Below are 23,224 nucleotides of genomic sequence, written 5' to 3'. Positions count from 1 at the left end.
TCAGTACCATATACTATTATTGATAACAAATACTGCCGTTTTATTTTCAACAAAGAGAAATCTCGAGTTTCTTTCTTTTTCAGGACGACGACTTTAGCAATTCATAATAAGGTTTGAGAAGAATAATGTTAAAGACATGCCATTATGTCCGCTCAGTGGTGCTCATTGTGCTATACCGCAACGGTACAGATCTAGGCTATACAATGCTGTAACTTCATCCCTCTTAGCCCCAAAAATTTTTCTAAGCACCTTATTCTCGAACACCCTTAGCCTCTGTTCCTCTCTCAAAGTGAGAGTCCAAGTTTTAGAACCATACAGAACAACCGGTAATATAACTGTTTTATAAATTCTAACTTTCAGGTTTTTTGAGAGCAGACTGGATGACAAAAGCTTCTCAATCTAATAATAATAATAATAATAATAATAATAATAATAATAATAATAATAATAAAAGGAGAAAGAACCTTTTCTTCTGCAACGGTTGTACTCCAGCAGCCAGCAGATTCTTGTAGTGCTCGGAACGAATGAATCGCGGGTAACAGTCTTTCTTGAGTAACAGCGTGTAAACATGTTCTGCCGCCGAGTCGAACGTGAAGCGGCTTGGTGTTCGCAGCTCTTGGTGCACGCGTTCCATGGTCTTCCCATCAATGTTGATTTCACACGGCGCGCCGGGGGCTAGAAATTCACTGTGAAATAAGTTACACAAATTATTTGCGGTGTTTATGAAGGAAATGAAGAGTTTAGAGTATTAGAGGAAGACGTTTTGGTATTCCACCATGTTTAGATTTAGATTTATATTTATTTAATAATGAAATATACATAGAAAACGCTACATGAAAATACCCCGAAAGAGCAAAGATCATATTCGGAGACAGTTCCATTTTAATAGAAAGACTTGAAAATGACATACAATTTTACAATTCTGGATCTGAAAATTTCATTGCTTAAAGTAGTCAATTCTGGATGAAATTTTATTATCGAATTATATAGACGTGGACCATAATTTGTACTGTGTAGTAAAGCAGCAGATGTGAAACATTTAGGTTCAACTAAATTAAGAATTTAATTTCGTCTTGTATTATGATTATGTGGCTGAGCTATTTTTATGACAGAATTTCATTAAAGAGTATTTATAAATTTGGTCAATTCTAAAAACATTCAATTCGGAATTGATCAAATGGGTGTGCTGGGACTATCTCGAAAGTTACAGAATTACATACATGTTCCATCTTGAGGGCAAGACCTGAAGAGTCCCTATTCTGTTGCTCCCAATGAGCTCTATACTAAATAGGAGGCACAACTCAATGCTTTAAAAGCGTGACGCGAGTACTGAGCGCCTGAGGGTATTGCTCTTTCCAACATAGTGTTGTCCTTGTCTCTCTTGCAGTGAATGCTATCGTACACAATAACAGTATTTTTATTGCGTATTGCGCAAGACTCACGAAAGACTGTTAGAAAGAGAGAGCAATACTCTCTCCAACATGGCGTTCAGACAGGGAAGAGAATTGCGATTGTGTCTCCAGTTTACTATAGAGCTCACTGCTTGCGCCTCGTTATACCTGGATACTCCAAACAACTGGGCTTAAATATTTGTCTCACAAAGGAACTGTTAATGAGCTCATATCGAAACCTCACTCCTGAATCACAAACGAAAAGTGCTAAAATAACTTACACATAATTACCAAAATGGTCTTATAAACAAAACACGACAAAAATAAAAAAGTATATATATATGTATATGTACCCTAATAACTAGCCTACGTGCTAAAATACTCAATTTGTCATAAATATGTAGCCTACATACTAAAGCAGCTATATTTCTGGATTATCAATAAAAAGACGTGCATCCATCGAAATGTTAGCCCTAGTTCTAAGACAATATTAGCTAAACGAAATGTTAGTCGACACATTTAATAAAATAACGCGATTATCTATAGTAATCAGTGTTTAAATTACAGTCAAAATACACCGTCTGCCGAAATGATTGCTTGGATTTCACAACTTCATCTCTGTAACTGTATAACGCTACAGCAACGTAATAAGTAGGGGGTCGTATTCTGTCCCAGGGCCTATGGAAATAAGGTTAGTAGTTCATAGACTGTATTGACGTGACGTCATCTTCGACGCGTGGCCAGGTGCTATCAGGATTTGTGCTGCAGTTGACGTTATATTCATGATTCAAAACTAGACTCCGCAGACTGTTCACAATGCATTATAGATTATAGTGATGAAGATTGATACTACGATGATTTTTTCTACAATTTAAATTATTATTAATAATAGTAAGAGCAAAGTGTAGATTTGTTTAGATGTATGTAATTTTAAGCGTTAAACATTTACAATTTAGTGTTAAATAAGATAATTGGACCAAAGGAATGATTAACATAATGGAGGAAAATTTATATATTATAAATAAAAATCATATTCTACAAAAGTAATATTTGAAGAAAGATCATATTCTAGAGACGAAAAGCAGTCTTTTGACAATCGGCTTTTGAAAGCAGTCAATGTCCGACTGACTAGGCCTACATAATGTGTTTCACGAGGATTTACTGTCACGGAGCTTATGTCCGAAGACATTCTGAGCAAAAAATGTCATATAATCACTTGTCCTAATCTCAATATTTTAAAAGTTACACTAATTTGAAGTTGTTAATAAAATACCTTTTTTTCTTTAGTTTTAAGGGTAAAAAATATTTCAAATAGACAATGAACTATTCAGAAGTGTCATTTCCTTAATTTACTAGTGTTCTGAAGCTAAAAATATATTGTTAAATGCTTTGCACAGATTTTATTTTTCAATTTTTAACTAAAAATGACATCATTCTTACGTAATTATCACAAAAATTGTTACAAAACGTACGACTTTAGGAGTTTGATTCTTTACAGTTTAATTAGGCCCTATGCATCCTAATGTACAGTCTTAAAGAATTTACAAGAGTGGCGTGATTTGTAACAATTGTAGTGATAAATGCTTAAAAATCGAAAGAAAAATTCTGTACGAAGCAACTATGGTATTCACAACACATTTTTAGCTTCAGAATACTAGCTAATTAAAGAAATAATACTGCTGAATAGTTTATTCTTTATCTGTAGGCCTAATATTCTTTTACCCTTAAAACTCGAGAATAATGGTATTTTACAAAGAACTTCAATTTAGTGTAATTCTGAGAATGTTGAGATTGAGGCAAATGTTTATATGACATTTTTTGCTCAGAATGTCTTCGGAAATAAGCTCCGTAAGGGACGGTAAATCCTCGTGAATCATCATGTATACACAAGAATACGCCATTTTTAATATTTACACTATCATAAAGAATGTAGGCTTACATTGATCAAACATATTTACACTATTATACATATTTACAAAGTAAGTAGTCTATACTATTATTAAATAAAATACTTTACATTACAATACACATCACTGTACATAATAGTGTAAATAATGTTAGATCAATGTAGGCCTACATTCTTTATCCTAGTATAAATAGTAACAACAGCGTATTGTAGTGTACATAGTGTAAATAATTTAAATTGTATGTATTAGTGTAATTATTAAAGCGGTTCACGTTTTGTTCTGTACAACTTGATCAAACAAGGGTCGCGTGCACTGTCTATCAAGTACTTCGCTTGCTAAATGCACGCGCGTTGTAGACGTCGTACTCCAATAATACTTTATCTTGTTATAAAAAAATAACGGGGAAGATCCAGATTATTTGGCTAAAAAATATTCTTCTTCCCAATTAAGAGAATTTTTAGGGAAAAAAAAGTTTTAATTTTATTTCTTTCAATATATATATATATATGAAAAATTCCACCAAGATGATCCCATGAAAAAATCTTCGTGGAACAAAGTACGGTCACTCGTAATAAGGATCAATATACAGGTAAGCTCTCCAAGTTTTGTTTGATGTACGTTATAAGTTCTGGATATATCAACCTCTCAGCACACGACACACATCTAGGCAATATTCAAATTCCTACCGCACACTGCGCAGCGTGTCACCAGAGTCTACTATATGCAGTCACGAAGCTTGAGTTTTGAGGGTGCTAGAAACAATAAACTGTGACGGTACTATTTTGCATTGCCTGTAATGAAGCGATATTAGCGATCCTAGTGGTGAGCAACTATCTAATGTTTGCATATTTACTACGTATTGAGCTTCGCGACTGTATATACTAGACTGTGGTGTTACCATCTATAGCACGGACGCGCAAGAGTGACTGCACTGAGCCACTGAGCGGTGCTCACCCGAGTGAGGGGAAATTAGCAGGAGATGTTTCATTACGTCACAACGGTAGATGGGGGGACTTAAGTTGTTCCCCTCACTCGGGTGAGTTGCGCAAGCATAATCTATAGTCTGCATCGCAGCTGTGATGTGCCACCGTAGTTTCTGCAGGTTACTGGTCAAAGGGAATCGTAAAAATTGTTCTTCATATAGTCCCACAGAAAAAAGTCACAGGAGGTTAGGTCAGGTAAATACGGAGCCCAACTAATCACGTTTTGATCTTCGGCAGTGTAACGGCGAGGGAAATGTTCTTCATTGAGGTGCTCATGCAAATGTTTGTGAAACTGAGGCGATGCACCATTTTGCTGAAAAATGAACTCTTCTTCCTCTTCAACAGAATGACGAGCTGCGAAATTCAGGACACAAGAAGCTCTCTGAGGTTTCGACAGCACCATTTTCTAAGAATGACATTTTCCAATAATAGCCTGTATATGCGCATATTGTAGCCGTATGCTTAATAAATTAGGAGGTATTAGCTGTCTATTGAGGCTAACTGCGTTCCTATAACTTATACACTTTCCGGAATAAGGAATATTAAAATCGTAGCAATCATTTTGGGACACGATGTATTTTTGTTTTATTCCACTTGTATATCTCTGTTTATTTCTGTTGAAATGAGCGACATGAAAAGAAAAATCGGTTACACAATAAAATTTTGTTCAGAAAGTGTACAAATTAAAAATATTTACAGTGAATGTGAACTTACTCAAAGATCTCTCTCACTTTGCGCTGAATCTGAGACTGCGCACTTCGTCTCAAGTCATTCACTGCCATCCAGAACCTGATATTCTCATGACTGTATTCCTTGCGCAAATAGTTTGTGAATTCTTGCAGACCTATAACAAATACAGGACGAAACTGACAACAATAATTAATATAAAATACAGTATTGATTGTATATTAAACAATTCGAAAGCTACAAAGTTGATCATTTAATCGACGTAGATAACATAGAAACACATGCCCTGCGTCGACCCAAACTGTTAAACAAAAAGAAATTGAACAAAAGATGACAGGGGATGCATAGAATCGCTATAGGCCTAATGCGTGGTTTATGATTGCAAGGGTTTGATTGTGTGATATAATGTGTATGAAATACATTGAAGATCATTTTTCTTGGTCATTATTAAGAGTTATTTTATTTGTATCCTTTATGGTAATGTTGCGGTTTACATCGGCCCACTGCAGCTAAGGAGCAATGATATGTAGCGGGTTGCATCGGTGTTTCCGTTAAGGAGCAAGATGTGCGTAGAACAGTGTCTCCAAACCTTTTCGCTTCGGGGAACGCTAGAAATATTTAAATAATCTCGGGGAACTCCGGCAACCCGACTCGTAATGTTTTCACCTAGGTCATAGTGTAAGTTTGTGTTGTACAGTAGGTGATTCATATCACATTTAAGCTTATTACAGTTCGAAAACAAATTAAAACAATATTTATTTAATAATACTAGTCTATTAATAGAAAGACATTCGCTTTCAAGTTATATCTTACAAGAACCAATTAACAGATAATGTATTTATATAGGATGTAACTAAAATGTATGCCAAAATTTTAGGGACATATTCCCCTTATATAGAGGATGAAAAAAATGCTATACGAACATTGATCCGAAAACGCTTTATTTCCCTTTTACAGCCATTTTTCTACAATTATACTTGCATTATATGATGCGGTACATTATAGAAAAAAATAGCGTACCATATGGAAATGGAAATGTTTCAGCCGGACATGGTTGGTGACGTTTTTGATGGGACCTCATGTTCTTCCACCCAGGCTCAACAGAGAAAGATACAAAGCGTTCTTACAGTACACCTTGCTTGTTCTGTTACACCATGTGCCGTTCGCAATATGATGAAACACGTATTTCATGCACGATGGAGCTTCTGCTCATTTCAGTGTCAATGTTCGTCGATTTCTAAATCAAAGGTTCCATGACAGATGGATAGGTAGAGATGGAACAATTTCTTGACCTCTGCGCTCTCCGGACCTAATTCTGAAAACACACATAGCGCATTAGGCTCGCAAAATTTTAGAGCTGATGCGGAGACATAGGATATTGTCGAATTACTATTTTTTTTTTCTGCCACAAGTCGCAACTTTTCCGCACTAGCCGCCTTCATTTTTCGAAAGAAAAAAAAAAAAAAAAAGAAGAAAGAAAAATTCGATACACCCTACCGTACAACATTATTCAATCTTTGCTGCAGTCGACTACAAAAATCGATCGTTTTTCGAAGACCATGGATAAATGGATAGTAAAAATGTGTGAGCCGGTACAAAATATTCATAGAGAATAGAGAAATATTGGTGTTACCAAGCAATTGACAAATTAACTGAAGCAAAAGCCACATAACATATAATTTTAACAATATTGTGAATAAAATTTTGGTATATATTTCGTATTTTTTTTCGATAGAAGGGGTATATTCGTAGTTATTGGCATATTTCGCATAATGATCCAAATTTCGGGAGTATATTCACTTAAATATGGCATTTTAGGTTACCGGTATCTAGAAAGGTAAATGCAACAAAGAAAAATTTCACGCGTATCGCTATTACCAAAAAATACGGCCCCTAGTTAGCAACAATTCAACTACACTTACTGTTGTACATAGTTTTATGCCGCATGTTTTTCGGAGAGCGATGGTCTTTGACGGAAAGCGGCCTAATTACAGGATGTTGTGCAACTTAAATTGGCACTACAACATAGTCTACGTGATTGAATATCTTATTAAAGGTTTGGAAGTTCCATATTAATGGTTACAATTCTGAAACATATTCTCGATTTTCTAGTCTATGTACATTTTTTAAACTGTTGAAAATTTTGATTATTTTACAATAATGAAAATCATTTCTAGAAAAGAAATCATATTCTTCTTATTTTTTTTGACATTTCTTGCAGAATAGAAGACATCGCTAAAACACTGGAGGTTCTTTATATATTTTATGTCAATTCTGACCTGGTTTCAGATACGAGATACGCATGAAATATTTATTGTAAGACAAGGAAGCATTACCTGTTGGATCCATAACTAACTCCTCCATTGAGAGAGCCCATCGTTTCACCCTTTTTTCAGTTGGAACTTCGACCCTGAAAATATTACATTATAATTAAAATCATTGTCATGTTTAGAAGAAAAGTTTTGAGTTTTAAATCATGTACTTGGACTTAATATGCCCGATATTACATAAGCCCTTCCCTCACGTAAATTCCTATTTAATATTTTGATGAAATTAATTTAAATTAAATATAACATATTTTCCTCCTCTAGTAACGAACTAATTAAAAATATGTTGCGCCTTTTAGCTTTTTCTTAGTTTCTGTATTTAGATGTCAGAAACTAATAATTTACAATTAGCTGGCCATAAACTAAATTGTAGGAGAAAGCAAATATAATTTGAAATTTTAAGGAACGAAATACTAAAGTAATATCATTTGAGAAGAAAAACGTCGTATATATAAAATAATAACGATCAAATAATAGAGCAAGTGAATAACGTAAAACTTAAATTATCTGAGATTTTAGGTGTCCTATTGTCGAAAAGACGATGTTTGTAACAAAACGCAGCACACTAAAAATAAAACTTTACAATATACACAATTTCAATTTTATAAAATGATGGCAATACCGATGATAACATACGCAAGTGAGAATTGGACACTTAATAGATCCGACAAAAGAAATATAGAAACAGAAGAGATAAAGTTCCTATGTTCACTAACAAGAGTGACTCGTCTGGACAGAAAAAGTAATAAAGATACCAGAAAAGATCTGATCATTTTTAATGTTTCAGAAGAGTAAGTGAGCTGCAAGGAACTTCATATCAACATATTCAATGAATAGACCCCGATGGAACACGTCAGCTTATTAAACTACATTACATACATTTTATCTTTCCACACTAGTGGAAGTAGAGTAGAAGTGGCAGTGCAGAGCGCAGCTGCCCACACACGGCTCGCTGAGAGCTCGGTTATGAGTCTAAAACACGAGAGAGAAAGTGTAGAAATAGCAGTTTTTTACAACTGAAATTGTAGAAGTGCTAAATAGGGCTTAATTTTTGCGAGACGATGTTGAAAATGTTTCTCATTTGCTGTATGGCAGATGTTGTAAGGTCTGAACATATTTTGATTCACATGTTTTATTAATTTTCTACAGCATTATGTGCTGATGTACGGCTAGTCCCTGCTTGTTGTGCTAATTTCGTGAGAGATTTTCGCTTCGATTGTTCTAATTGAGCATCGATACAATGCAACTTTTTGCTCTGCTAAAACATGACGCCTTCGTATTCTTTTCTTGCCCATTACTCATCCCGTACGAGTTTTGCATTTATTCACTATTTTATAAACTGTAATCCTTTCCGTTGGGTCAATCCTAAGAAAACGTTCTTGAAATTGTGTACGACATTGAGCAGATGATTCATTTTTAAAAATGTTACGGAAAATGAAAATTATTTTCTCTGTATTAAATCTCTGAAAAACACAGAGAAATGAAACTCAACACTGCACACAATAACAGATGTACACCTCTGAAACTCAACTCATTATAACACACAATAACAGACAATCGTCTGAATCAGCGATTATACTTGTATTTAAATGACAGCGCGCTCAGTTACTTGCTACTGACTCTGGTCCCGTACGCGAGCGTGGAAAGATAAAATGTATGCACTGTATAAATCCAAATGAAGGTGAAACTTTGAACAAATTTTCTTGATGTGGAAACGAAATATAAGATTTAAATATGTGGTGTTGAAAAATGAGAAGATATTAAAATTGGAGAATGAAGGAAACTGACATACAGTGGGCTATTGAGCTGCCAAAACGTCGGGTCTTCAGTGATCCACGGGTTTGATGGTTGGGCTCCAGAGCTGAACGGATCGTACTCTGTGTATGTTTCACAATGCTGAATCAGGTTATCTAATGCTTGTGATACCTTGACGCGAGTTCTCACAAGACAGCTTCGCAAGAAATCAACCTGTAAACAAGACAAATACGTGTTAAAACAAAATTTGTTTAGTAGCAGTGATGAATTCAATGGAAGAGAAGGAATTGGGAGGAAAAATAATTAAAAGGTACGAGATCGCGCGTTCTTGTAAAGAGAATTTTGGACTGTGAGAAAAAGCCTATGTGAGTTCCAAGAGTTTTGCCTATTTGTCTCATTCCGTTATCCACCGTTCCGTTGAAAGAACGTAGATGATTTTGAAGGAAGAAAAGCCGAAATGGACACAATCTAAGAGCAACTACATAGGTTCAGAGGATGGGCTGGGAAGAGGAATTAATCTTCCTCAGAACTAAGCCATTCTTATCCGCCGGGGATTTCAAATGCATGTAAAGTATTTATATTATTTACAATTTTACTTTAAGAAATCTAGTGGCGATAGCTTCAGGCGCATCATTAAAAATGCGTTATTCTTCGTTTTCTTTACACCGTACGCCATGAACGCCGTGACACACAAAATAGTCGTCTGTTAGCGTATCCAATGAGAAGAGAGCACTGCAATGCTGAAAATATTCACCATAGACATTTCCTTCCATACTGTCTACAGTTCGTGTAGGTAAAGAAGAACAGATCTATTTTCTCTGGACCAAAAGGGCAGGAGACAAGGATTGTGACAAGGTTAGACTGGATTAGATAGGCTAAAGAGATAGTTAAGTAGCAGGAGGCGAGAATTCTCTCCCTCAACAATGCTACAACTTTTCCAATGTTGGCAACATTATTTCTGCGATTTCGCTAGAGACCACTCTAATAGAATGAGTCTCACGTAGGCAATCAGAACACTTTTCCTGGATGTCCTTCCTACTTCGCTTACAAGGGAACCGTTCAGGTCGTGTAGCTTGAATTTAATGAAAATTAATATTGAAGTTAATTTTCGTTCGTTAAGAAACGTGGCGATAGTCGTTCGTTTCGCTTTTTCCTCGATTACGAAATATACCCACTTTAAAGTCGTTGTTACTTATACCGCTTCTTGCGCGCACTCGGATCCTCCGCGACACCGTATCACAGCTCTCGCATTAATGCCCCAGTCAATTTGTTTTCTCTTAACTCGCATTTATACAGTAGTAGTGCAATCCATTGCATCTTTCACTCATTCGTACACCGTCCAAATCCATAGGTATGAAACTCTCAAAAAAGATTACGCTGTTATCCCTAAGGTAATTTAATCTTATAATCAACAAAAATGGATCTAGGAACACGATCCTGTACATACTATGCTTTCAAGAACCGAAAGGGGAATTTGGGCCTAAAGTAAAACAACGTGTAGACAATAATAAGCCATTTAATGTCGTGGTAGATGCAAGTAGTTCCGGTAAACTGAAAAAAAGAAAAATCACGTGAGAAGACAGTTAAGAGATGTATTTCTCCCGGATGTTAAGAAAGACACACTACTACTTCTGTATTCCTGGAGTGGTCAGATAGATGACATTATATTTACTTTTGAAGGAGTAAACAATATTGTACATGGTAAGACAATTAAAATAGAAATTGTCCATCCAAAACTACAAGATTTTTGTAACCCTTGGATGTCTATTTTTTAGGCAATATAAAATTGTAATTCGAAGGCTAGAAGAGTATTTCAGATAGAATATTATCTGTGAAAACTTTCCAGGCACATTGCACGTTAGGAGCTTCATAATGACATTCCATTCTGTTGTGTATCAACAGTTTCATTCACCTGTTCTCAAAAAACTTATAATAAATGCGTGACAGAGGTGTGGATATGTGACGGAAAAACATGTGAGAAAGTTTGATAACGTTCTTGCAACAATGTTGCATGTTGTAAACAGTGTGTGTGTTACAGAAGTGTGTGAAAAACCAGTCTACATAAAATGTTTGTACTGTTCAATGGCTCTTTGTTCCGATCACTGCATTTCGAATCCCACCATCATATTTAAGGTGAGTCACAAAGTTAACATATTTCAAATTCAAATTGAATTTGTATTTCAGCAAGAGAACTCTATTAATATGAGTTAAGAGAAAAAGAAAATAGTCTAGAGCATTAATGCTGAAGCTGTGATACGGTGTCGCTGATCCGAGTGCGCGCAAGAAGCGGTATAAGTAGCAACGATTTTGAAGTCAGTATATTTCGTAAACGAGAAAAAAAAGCGAAACGAACGACTATCACCACGTTTCTTAACGAACGACAATTAGATTAAATATGCATTTTCATTAAATTCAAGCTACACGACCTGGGACGATTCCTTTGTTAGGCCTATAATTCTTGTATAAAAGGAACTGTGGTATTTAGGGTTGACAGGTGGGTCACACACCTTGCGAGAAAAAGAATCTCTCTCTCAAGACAATCTAGGTAACCTTCTACATACATTCTATGCTCGGATATTGGATCCTTAATTATGGTGTGAGAAAACGAAGTGTTTAAAAAAAAAATGCAGGACGCTAATTTGGTTTGCAACTTACCGACTTTCATGTCTAGGGCAGGTCATAACTTATCAATTCTCATGCTTTAATCTATCGCAGCTTAGAATTTCTTTTAAAACTTTCATAGGACGAGGAATCCAGTTATCGTCATGGGAACTATAACTAGTGACACTTAAAGATAACACAAATATTTTGAAAACTTCTCACACCTTTAACTGGGATACGTAGTCTCATACCGTTTAGGAACACTTAGTAGTTTATTTTTCCTTTAAAACACCACCTAGGGAAATAGCATCAAGATAATGTAATCGAGAATGTAATGTAGTGTTACACTTTAACAGCCACAAGGTTTATTTTTGTACAAGTTCTTATGTTTATGGGACAAGTACATCCAAATCATAAAGAAATAAGCGAAATTTATATTTCCCTTAAAAATATTGGCTAGGAAGAGAAACGCCAGATATTTTCGTTGGGAATGTAAAGGGTATCACTTTAAGAGAACATAATATTACTGACAACTAGTATCATTAAAGTCATTACAAAAGAAACCAATACGAATATCAGGATATGGATTTAGGTTGAATATACTCTATTTGAGTCCGTTTTTGTAAAGGAATTCCAAACAACAAAACTATTCCAATTTTGTTGTGACTAGTACAAAATAAATTAAAAAAATGTGAATATACTATTATAAAAAAGTTATGAACCTTACTAAACCAAACATTATGAGTGAATGGTCATATAAAATAATTTTTATGGGAATAAACTAGGGTTTCCGACTTTTCAAAATAAAAAAGGAAGGTTTTATCGACTTTTTAGTGACTCATGCTTTCTTAATTCACATTAAAAATTACATATCAAAAGAAAAAAAAGCACACGCACGCACACGTGCACACGCACACGCACACACGTGTCTTAACGACATTTTCATATTTTGAAACTTATTTAGCAATTTATTGTTGTTTTTAATACATTAAAAACTCTTTGCAGAGCATGTCAAAATGTATACAGTTTTAATACACACTGTTATACAGTACTTTACTATTACCCAACGCCGAATTCGAAATTAAAGAAGAAAGTGTTGTACGGAGGAATAAAAAAAAAACGTAAGGCCACATTAGCATCCAGAACACGTCAGAATAAGGGAAAAAGGTACAACTTGGCAACCCTAGAATAAAGTCAGCTGTCCAGTAGAACATCAAGGTCATTAACATAATCAATTATGACAATTTTGTATTGATTTCAATTAAAAATAGTTTTTTAAGAAAAGGCAAAACAATTGTTTTGAAAAAAAATATTTTCATCAGACCATTAACTATAGAGAGAGCGCCACTTATAGAGAGACTGGTAGATACCAATATCTCCGATTGTACGAAAGGTTTTTAAGTTGTCAGCTAATAGTAAATAGTTGGAACTTACTCTCATCCAGTTGTAACAAAATTTGGTTTTGGAAAACAAAAGGAAATAACGAGATCTGTCCGAAAAGTATCCAGTTCCTTAAATATTAGGCCTAAATATTAGCCTACCTGGGGCAATGACGCTTTTCTTTCCTTTACAATACTTCCTTTGGGACTCCAAACTCTTATCCCAGAACCCTTTCCCCTTTTCAGCTGCCTCGTCGCGTTCTTCTTGATTTCGTTTGTAATCTTCTATCGTTTAAGGGCTATTTCTGCTTTGGGATAAAACCAAATGTTCGCTGAGCCCAAGTCTGGACTGTATGATAACAGAATCTGATGCGATGTATTGCCAATATATACACTGCACTGAATTTCCTCTGTTCTTTGATAGAAGCCGGGACATAAATTTTGTTGCCACACATTATTTTCATACCGAGATGATCCTGAAAAACTTCTGAAACTGAAGTCCGTATAATATCCTATTCTTCTTCTAATTCTCGCAGTGTCAGTCGTTGATTTTCATTGACTACAGCCCACCTGCCTCAACGTTTTCGGGTGTTTTACTTGTTGAACGCTTTATGCAGAATTTCGCTACGGTTGGCAACACCGGCTTCACGCGAGATGCGACTATTCACGCATGCGCAGTAGGATTCCCTCTGATTGGCTGCCAAGTTATACCAAGGCCACGGTGACCGATTCCCAAGATAATAAAAATGGCGGGATACTTTCTGGACATACATACCTCGTAATTTCTAAACCACTTTATGTAGCCTGTAGCTGGACTAATATTTCCCAGAATGTGAGGAAAAATGTAGCGTGTAAGAAAGGCGAAATTTTTAGAAAAAAATCCCAATAGACCGAGTCTATTTAACCACAAGTTCCAACGATAGTTGGTGTTCTTTTATTTAGGTATGAAACTAAGTTGATAATGATAGAATTAGACTTAACACATCTACGCTGATTTGAAGCAGACTGAGTTTATTTTTAAAAAGGAAATACACTTGTTGATTCATGTTCAGAGGGAATGGGATTGGATTTTGGATGACATTTTTATTTTTATTTTTTAAAATTGTATATCACACATGACTATACCTACTAAATTACATTCATTTTAATTTTTAGATTTTCCGAGAGGAGGTATACAAGTTTTAATTTTAACGCTCAATTTCCAAAAATTTACCGATTCTGGGCGGACAATTTTATATATATATATATATATATATATATATATAATTTTTCCAATGTATTATTTGATTTTTCCTCTTTAAAATGGTATATTACATATGATTATACTAAAATTATATCGATATTAATTTTTCATTTTTCTGAGGAAGTACTTAGTCTTATTTTAACGCTATTTTTCCGTAATTTCATTTTCCCAGATTATATTCAATATAGAAAACTGAAATTTTCAGGAATGGTTTATTTTCATATTTTACAAGTACTGAAACAATATTTTTGAACTTTGTTAAGTTTTGGAGGTTAATGCACTAAAAATCATTGAAAAACAATATACGAATGGGGAAAAATTATTTTTCAGAAAGGAAATAAATTAAAGAAAAACTACTATTTCAACATAAATCAAGTTATATGTACATGAACTATAAAGAATCAGCTATCTAGCTTCAATAGTTTTCGAGAAAAAGTTCCTTATGTAAGACAAATTAACATTGTCAAGTTAGGTAATTCCGTATCTCCTTCAATCTCTCTCTGACTTCATAATTTTGTGGCGTCTCCTATGACGTGTGATAGTATTTTGTTTTGAAATATGTCAAGGAGTATAGTAATAATAATAATGGTGGTGGTGGTAGTGATAACAATAATAATAATAGCAATAATAATAATAGCAATAATAATAATAATAATAATAATAATAATAATAATAATAATAATAATAATAATGAATTCAAAATACGTACATCAAATTAAGTTAACACGCAAGTTTTACGATACACCAATCTTGAAATAAATGATCGTGTATCTTACATCACGTTTCAGATCTTCAGATGTTCGCTTTTTGGCACGACATCCCCCCCTGCTTCTGTTGGGCACCGGGACCGGCTCGAGGAGGCTCAAGTAGCCTGGCGGGGGTCGGTACACTCGCCAGTACGCTCGTTCCTGGCTGTCACTCACTATTTTGTCACCTTTCTTTCGCTCCTTTGCTAAACGGACCTGAAAGAAAATATAAAACACTAATCAGAATTAAGTTAAAATCATAAAATAAAATAAAATTTAGCTATTGAAAGTACAAATGAAGAGTACAGAACGATTATTTAGTCCTGACAGTCGCAGACGTGTGCGCCTGAGTCGGGCGAGTCCATTAGTTACGCCAAGGGAAGTTCAGGTTAGTCAGTCGCTTGCATTCAGAGCGATGGGATGTCATGAATGCGGTAGAGCATTGTGTTTTCAGTACAGTTAAGCTGTACTGCATTTCTTTACTGACTAAATAATAAATCTGTACAGAGGAAAAAAACAAACGAAGTCACAATATTCTCTTAAGACTGATGTCATCTTCTAATTCAGTATACTAGTGCAACATATTTTTGATGTTCCTAATGAAAAAGTAGGAAAGAATAATTGTATCCATGGTGATAATTCTCCTTTACCATATTTTGATAAGAAAAACACTGAAGTTTGCAGTAATACACAGAATTAGATGAAGACAGCACCCTTATGAGAAATGTCACTTTGATTGTTTTTCCGCTGTACTCTTCAAATGGACGACTATTTCGGCCATATCAACTTTCAGCAAAGTGCGGCTGGCATACTAGATCGGTCACAGAAACCTCCAGGAACTTCAGTCAGTACGTTACTGGCTGACTAAATCAACCATACACTCTGCTTTGAAGTACAAATGGACGACTAGATCGGCCATATTTGCCTCCGCCAAAAAGCTGTCTGCAGTCTAGACTGAACAAGAGAAACTTCACCAAAGTGCAAATGACCCAGCAGTTCTGGGGTAGTTGTAATTATTGATCTACTGCACCCCAAGATATTATATTGCATTTTATCCTGAAGTAGATGTAGATATTACAGCAAGTCACATACATATATAAAAGAGAATCAAACAATAGTATGAAGATGAAAAATAAACACACGCATTACCTGTTCCTCTGCCTGCATGGATATGAAGTCCCATTTATTTTGCAAGTTCTTCTTCAGACTGTTCAGTGCTTCCTGTAAAGGAAAGTAATATTTCTTGTTATCACAAGCAAATTAATTGTACAACGCAACATATACCTGACAAAACATAATACAATCTCACAATTAATTGAGAATGTTAAATTATAATGTACTTTTTATGTACATTTTTAATTATATTTTTAATTGTGTATTTATACGACTCGTTTTCATTTCATATCACCAAGAATTTAAGTCTCGTGTGGAATGAGGCAAATGGGGAAAGAGGTGGAATAAAAGTTCCAAAGACGTGTGGAAATATTGTATATCCTTAAGAACTTTTGATGCTTACTGAGTAGCAGTGTGAACTATAGCCCTATGGCTCATCTATTTGACATCGGGAATCACAGGCTCATTAAAGGTATTTATGGGTTTGCAAGACTTACACAATTTACACTTAGAAAAACTAGAATAATTAAAACAAAACGAAGATTTTAACAGATTTATAAAATTTAGGGGACTTACCAGTAGATATTAAGGGTAATGTATAATTTAGAAGACAAATGGAATGAAGGAACTGAAGTATTTAGAAGAATCAAATAAATTTAATAGCCATAATTAAGGATGCTGACGAAGCCAAGGGAATTCAAGGAGAAAAGGATGCTCACGGAACGGAAGAAAGGATGTTAATGGAGCGATGAAAAGTAATGGAACGAAAAATGCTCTCGGAGAGAAAGATGCTTACTAAGTGAAGGATGACATAGAACGAAGTGTAATCTCAAAGTGAAGGACAGTATTGGAACAAAGAATGCTCACGGAACGAAGGATGTCACGTAACAAAGGATAGCCACAAGGCGAATACTAATCATGGAACGAAGGATAATCGCGGAGTAAAGGAAAGTCGTGGAATGAAGAATAATCAAGAAACAAAGGATAATCACTGAACGACTGACAATCACGGATCTAGGGACAATAACGGAGCGAAGGATAATCGCGGAACGAAAAATAATCGCGGAATAAAGAATAATCGCGGAACGAAGAATAACAGCGGAGCGAAGGATAATAGCTGAGCGAAGGATAACAGCTGAACAAAGGATAATCATGGAGCAAAGGATAATCACAGAGCGAAGTATAATCATCAAATGAAAGCCAATCACGGAACTAAGGACAACATAGGAGAGAATAATGATCACGGAACGAAGGATAATAACGGAACGAAGAATAATCACGGAATGAAAGGCAATCACGGAACGAAGGATAATCACGGAACGAAGGATAATCACGGAGCTAAGCATAATCACGGAACAAAAGGCAATCATGGAACTAAGGATCACGGAACTAAGGATAATCACGGAACTACAGACAATGGATGAGCGAATTATAATCACGCAACGAAGGATAATCACGGAACGAAAGGTAATCACGGAACTAAGGATAATCACGGAACGAAGGATAATCACGGAACGAAGGATAATCACGGAACGAAGGATAATCACGGAACGAAGGATAATCATGGAACTAAGGATAATCACGGAACTAAGGATAATCACGGAACGAAAGGCAATCACGGAACGAAGGATAATCACGGAACGAAGGATAATCACGGAACGAAGGATAATCACGGAACGAAGGATAATCACGGAACGAAGGATAATCACGGAGCTAAGCATAATCACGGAACGAAAGGCAATCATGGAACTAAGGATCACGGAACTAAGGATAATCACGGAACTACAGACAATGGATGAGCGAATTATAGTCACGCAACGAAGGATAATCACGGAACGAAAGGTAATCACGGAACTAAGGATAATCACGGAACGAAGGATAATCACGGAACGAAGGATAATCACGGAACTAAGGATAATCACGGAACTAAGGATAATCACGGAACGAAAGGCAATCACGGAACGAAGGATAATCACGGAACGAAGGATAATCACGGAACGAAGGATAATCACGGAACGAAGGATAATCACGGAACGAAGGATAATCACGGAACGAAGGATAATCACGGAACTAAGGATAATCACGGAACTAAGGATACTCACGGAACTAAGGATAATCACGGAACGAAAGGCAATCACGGAACGAAGGATAATCACGGAACGAAGGATAATCACGGAACGAAGGATAATCACGGTACGAAAGGCAATCACGGAACTAAGGATCACGGAACGAAAGGCAATCACGGAACTAAGGATCACGGAACGAAAGGCAATCACGGAACTAAGGATAATCACGGAACGAAGGATAATCACGGAATGAAGGATAATCACGGAACGAAAGGCAATCACGGAACTAAGGACAATAGATGAGCGAATTATAATCACGAAACGAAGGGCAATCATGGAACTAAAGACAATAGATGAGCGAAGGATAATCACGAAACAAAGGGTAATCACGGAATGAAGGATAATCACGGAGCGAAGGATAATCACGGAGCGAAGGATAATCACGGATCGAAAGATAATCACAATCATGAAACTAAGGGCAATAGAAGAGCAAAGGATGAACTCAGAACGAAAGATAATCCGAAATGAAGAATAATTTCGGATCGAAAAATAATTGCGGAACGAATGGTAGTCCTGAAGGAAAATCGAGAAATAAATATAATACCTTAGTGAAGGATGCTCACGGAGCGAAGAATGTTCAAAAAGCAATGAATAGGCCCATTGTGTATATGGAGGGAAGGATGCTCACAGAGCGTAGAATGTCTAAAGAGGAAGGGATGATCACGGGGCAAAGTAGGCCTATTCTTACGGAAAATACGTTGCTGATTAGCGAATATGATTTGTGTATAGAGAAGACAGTCCATTTTGTTCATTAATTAGTAACAGGTTCTCTTTCAGACTCTGTACATAATTGAGAAAAAATTCTGAGAAATTTTCTATATATTTTCTCAGAGCCTTGGCATAATCTCTATACCAATCCGTATCTTCAGAAACTGCAACCATTACTTCAGGGAATACATTTGAGAAAAAACGTAACAGCCCGTACAAAAATAACTTAACTATATTTGTTGCATATTGAAACAAACTTTATCAAAGTAAAAGAAATGAAATGACTGAAAAAATATCGCGAAACCCAAATGATATTTGAAATACATTTTTTAGTTTCCATGTAGGCCTAAGCCTTATTTTTAGAAAAGAAAAATCAGCGACTTTTAGCGATGTACTGATTTAAAGGTATTTCTCATTTGCTTTTTATTTGTTTGTTTATTTTTTTGCAGTCAATGAGTTACTCTTAATATGCTATTTATTATAATTTAAATAAGTGATGTTGCATTAAAGTTCAATATTTGTTCATTGAAAAGTATGTACTGAATTCCTCAAATGAATGAGTATGCCAATTTGGACCACAAGCATACGCAATAAGTTCTTCTATTTTCTATCACTCGTAGTCTGTTTTCGCCTCTAAATTCTAGAATATATATTATGTGTCGGAGGATTCGTAATTCTGGCTGGCAGAGAATTTCCTAACACAATGACGTTAGTGAGCGAAAACTGGTACAATGATAGGGTTTGAATTGTGTCTTTGGGACAAAGTCTTCTCTATAGCAGTTTGACTAACGATGTGCTATATTCTAATCAAATACACTGCTCCGTCCACTTAATACAATGCGTTTGAGTCTAAAGAAAGCTACAAAACAGTACAACGTGGTCTGTTGTTACGAGAACCCAAGCCCCCGAATACTGGTAAGGAATCGTGTCTCAAACACGTTCACGTCTAATTATTTCTGACAAAGTAAATATTATTCAACGCCTTGAAAACGGTGCAAATATTAAGGACATTTCTAGAGAGTTTAAGAAAATATTTTTTTATTTGTTCACTCACTCACTATTTATTTACTTATTTACGTAGGCTACTTGGATACTTAGACCTACTTACATTCACTCATACATGCATTCAGGGTTCTGCCCAAGGGCAGGTATTTCACTGCAAACCCAGCTTCCTCCAATATATTATTTTCTGTTTTCCTCTTTGTCTCCTCATATGATTCATATATCTTAATGTCGTCTACCATCTTATATCTTCTTCTGCCCCGAACTCTTATCTCGTTCACCATTCCGTTCAGTAGGCAGTTTCTTCTCAGCCAGTGACCCAACCAATTCTTTTTCCTCTTCCTGATCAGTTTCAGGATCATTCTTTCTTCTTTCACTCTTTCCAACACTGCTTAATTTGTTTATTTACTTAATTTATTTACTCATTTACTCACTCACTCATTTATTATTTATTTATTTATTTTATTTATTATTGCATCTTACCGGTAGGTATAGGCTATTCTAGAAAATAAAATTAATTTGTATTAACGTTGTGTCAGATTCACTTTTTATAACGAATTAACAACTCTTAAATATATTACTCATTCCCGTATGATCAATGTTTTACTGCCCGTAATATTCCTTGACTTTCATGCACTACCTAAACATGACGCTTGCCGATTGCAGGGGACTTGCTACGCGTGTTATATCCGAAGTAGGTAAACTTTGGATTTCTCCTATATCAACGGAGCGGTGTAATATTTATTTATTGTTATTTTCAGCTTGATATTATGTAGTTGAAGACACAATAGCTATATACCATCTCATATTCTTCCAGGCCATGGCGCTGTTTGTTGCGAAGGGTTCGCTTCACCAGGTAGATGGCATACTCTATGTTATCGGGACTGCGATGCTGCCACGGCCAATAGTAGGGAGTCTGAAACACACAATTAACATGTTCATAGGCCTATTGCATATCAAGGGAGTAAGAAAAGTATTATAGGTGTACATCATATTATTTCGTAATTTCTCATTTTGTCATCGCTTGCTGGAAACAAGCTATTTTGATCGGTCGTTAAATTTTTCATTGTCAATTTGCTAGTATTTGTGTCATTTATAACATAGTGAACTGTTGAATAGTTTACATTCAAATATTTTCAATTTATCGATAACTGATATGGATGCCGACGTGGTTTAGTTCCCTACTGGCAAGCTTTGTGTTGGATATATTTTTTATACTTGTAATGTCAGGCGGTGTTGTCACGTTTTCATTGTAAAGATTATCCCTATACAGTTCTTATATATTGACATCAATACACACAATACTACCACTCACATTTTAGACTATAATATGACTTTAATTCAAATTAGAATTAAAATTGCTGACCTTTTTTGTCGCCATAAATCAATTCGAGATATGATAACGTTGTTTTATACTCGACGTGGAATTGATATGTTGACATTATTGATTTGATTTCTGAAAATACCGTCAAGTGTTCATTTGTCGAGCCGCGTCAATCAGCATGTCGTTCTCGCCAATCAGATTCAGTTATAGCCTAACTACATTTCACGTGGAGTCATTTCCATATAACCAGATTGTTTTCACTTATATGATTAATCAGTTATTTTCATAAGTTCGTAGATGCTAATAGCGTTGTGATTCAGTCGTTCTTTTATTAAGATTAAGGATGGAAGGTTATTCGAAAATAATCAGCAATAGGTTAACCGGTTATTTTAAAATTAATTTAACCTGAAGGAGATTAGCAGATCAAATTATCCTTACAATGTCTTAGACCATGTGGTTTGCGATGATTCTTCTGTCGTTCTGAACTTTCCTTTCCAATTGGCATAATATGTATTAATAGTTATTTACGATACAAGTCACGTGGGCTGCGGACGGACGAGAGTATTCTCTTTTTCAATATTCAGCCCGATAAAATAATTTATTTTGTACCAAGAAAGTCAAGAATACGTAAAATTACTCTAGTTTTCTCATAAATGTCGATAGCAGTGACAAAAGAAAATTAACTGTCACTGGAAAAGATTCTCGGCCACGAATCTCGATGCTTCAAAGAAGGTTTTAATCTTGATTTGTATGTTCGACCGGTTAACAGATTATTTTTTGCTGAAAAGAAAAAAAACATTTTTAAAGTCGAAAAATTAGTCAGGAAAACAAAATGAAAGATTGTCAATAGTTGTTTTACTGCCACTTTTCGCAAGTTTCAGTAATGCGTCTCGTTTGACCGATATATACCAACCACTATATTTTCGTAACGAGTGATCGTGAAGTGTTAGTTTTTACATACAATTCAATCCATATTGTCCTCGATCCTACAGTGATCTTGGACGGCATTTTCCAAACAACATTGTGTATACAGGGTGGAAGTGAAATACCGTTGCAGATTTCCAGAGTGAATAGCTCATGTTATATGTAACAAAAAACTATAATATCGTATTGGTGGAAAGTTTATAATTTTTTTTCCAGAAATTTTTTTTTCAAATGTTAGCAATCTCTTATTCGGTAACTATTTCGATTAGGATCGTGATTTTTGTCTATATCGATAGGAAATCTAATAAAGAATAATTTACTCCTCTCTGGTGTATTTCAATAACGTTCACGGTTTTCGTGTAAATTTAATAACCTATCACGAGTAGAGTGTGTTAGCGGCGATGTTGCCGGACTACTGGAACTTCAAACTTAATTTTCTAATTAACCGTGCATTTAATCACAAAATGTAATATAGGTTTTCTATTCATTTACGTGTACCCTATCGTTCCTTTCAATCTCCAAGGTTATTTCACTTCCACCCTGTATGTACACATGTATAGATAATATCAATGGAAAATATTTGGTGGGAAATAATCCAGTCTAAAGTTTACGTATAAATGAATATAAAATTGCACTTGCCTGGAATCGATAGAGGGAGCTATCGTCTTTGACAACCAAGTTTTTCGAATCACTGACAGGAAAGAAGTATCCATACTGGCAGAGCTGATTTCCTATGTGGACAGCCTCAACTGCAACATAGACACAGTTTGTGTACTGCAAGAGGGCATTAACGCATACTAGCTACTATAACGAAGTATAGCTGTGCACTCTGTGTGTCTAGGAACAAAGTTAAGACAAATGACCTCACTTTTATATTTCTTACTATGTATTTTGATCTCTGTCTTATGTCGCTTTTTTCGTTGTTAACTTAAACTTGTATTGGAATGCAGGCAATTCCGATTCAGCGATGATTTTCTCATTTATTTGTTTTAAAAACGTTTTTATCAT

General features: G+C 35.4%; 1 protein-coding gene across 3 annotated transcripts in view; it reads right to left on the bottom strand.

The window, feature by feature from the left end:
- Positions 1–23,224, bottom strand: part of LOC138710710 (regulator of G-protein signaling 9) — a 493,358-nt gene that overhangs the window by 47,469 nt on the left and 422,665 nt on the right. For all 3 annotated transcript variants that reach the window (XM_069841776.1, XM_069841777.1, XM_069841778.1), the window contains exons 5-12: positions 22,856–22,965; positions 20,768–20,884; positions 16,169–16,240; positions 15,050–15,235; positions 9,088–9,263; positions 7,305–7,378; positions 4,996–5,125; positions 465–686 (exon numbers count right to left, since the gene is read on the bottom strand). In XM_069841776.1, coding sequence (XP_069697877.1) covers positions 465–686; positions 4,996–5,125; positions 7,305–7,378; positions 9,088–9,263; positions 15,050–15,235; positions 16,169–16,240; positions 20,768–20,884; positions 22,856–22,965 — 1,087 coding nt within the window. The remainder of the gene's footprint in view (positions 1–464; positions 687–4,995; positions 5,126–7,304; positions 7,379–9,087; positions 9,264–15,049; positions 15,236–16,168; positions 16,241–20,767; positions 20,885–22,855; positions 22,966–23,224) is intronic.

Source organism: Periplaneta americana, chromosome 12, assembly GCF_040183065.1.
Source record: "Periplaneta americana isolate PAMFEO1 chromosome 12, P.americana_PAMFEO1_priV1, whole genome shotgun sequence".
Classification (NCBI taxonomy): Eukaryota; Metazoa; Arthropoda; class Insecta; order Blattodea; family Blattidae; genus Periplaneta; species Periplaneta americana.
This window is presented reverse-complemented; position numbering and strand designations above follow the sequence as displayed.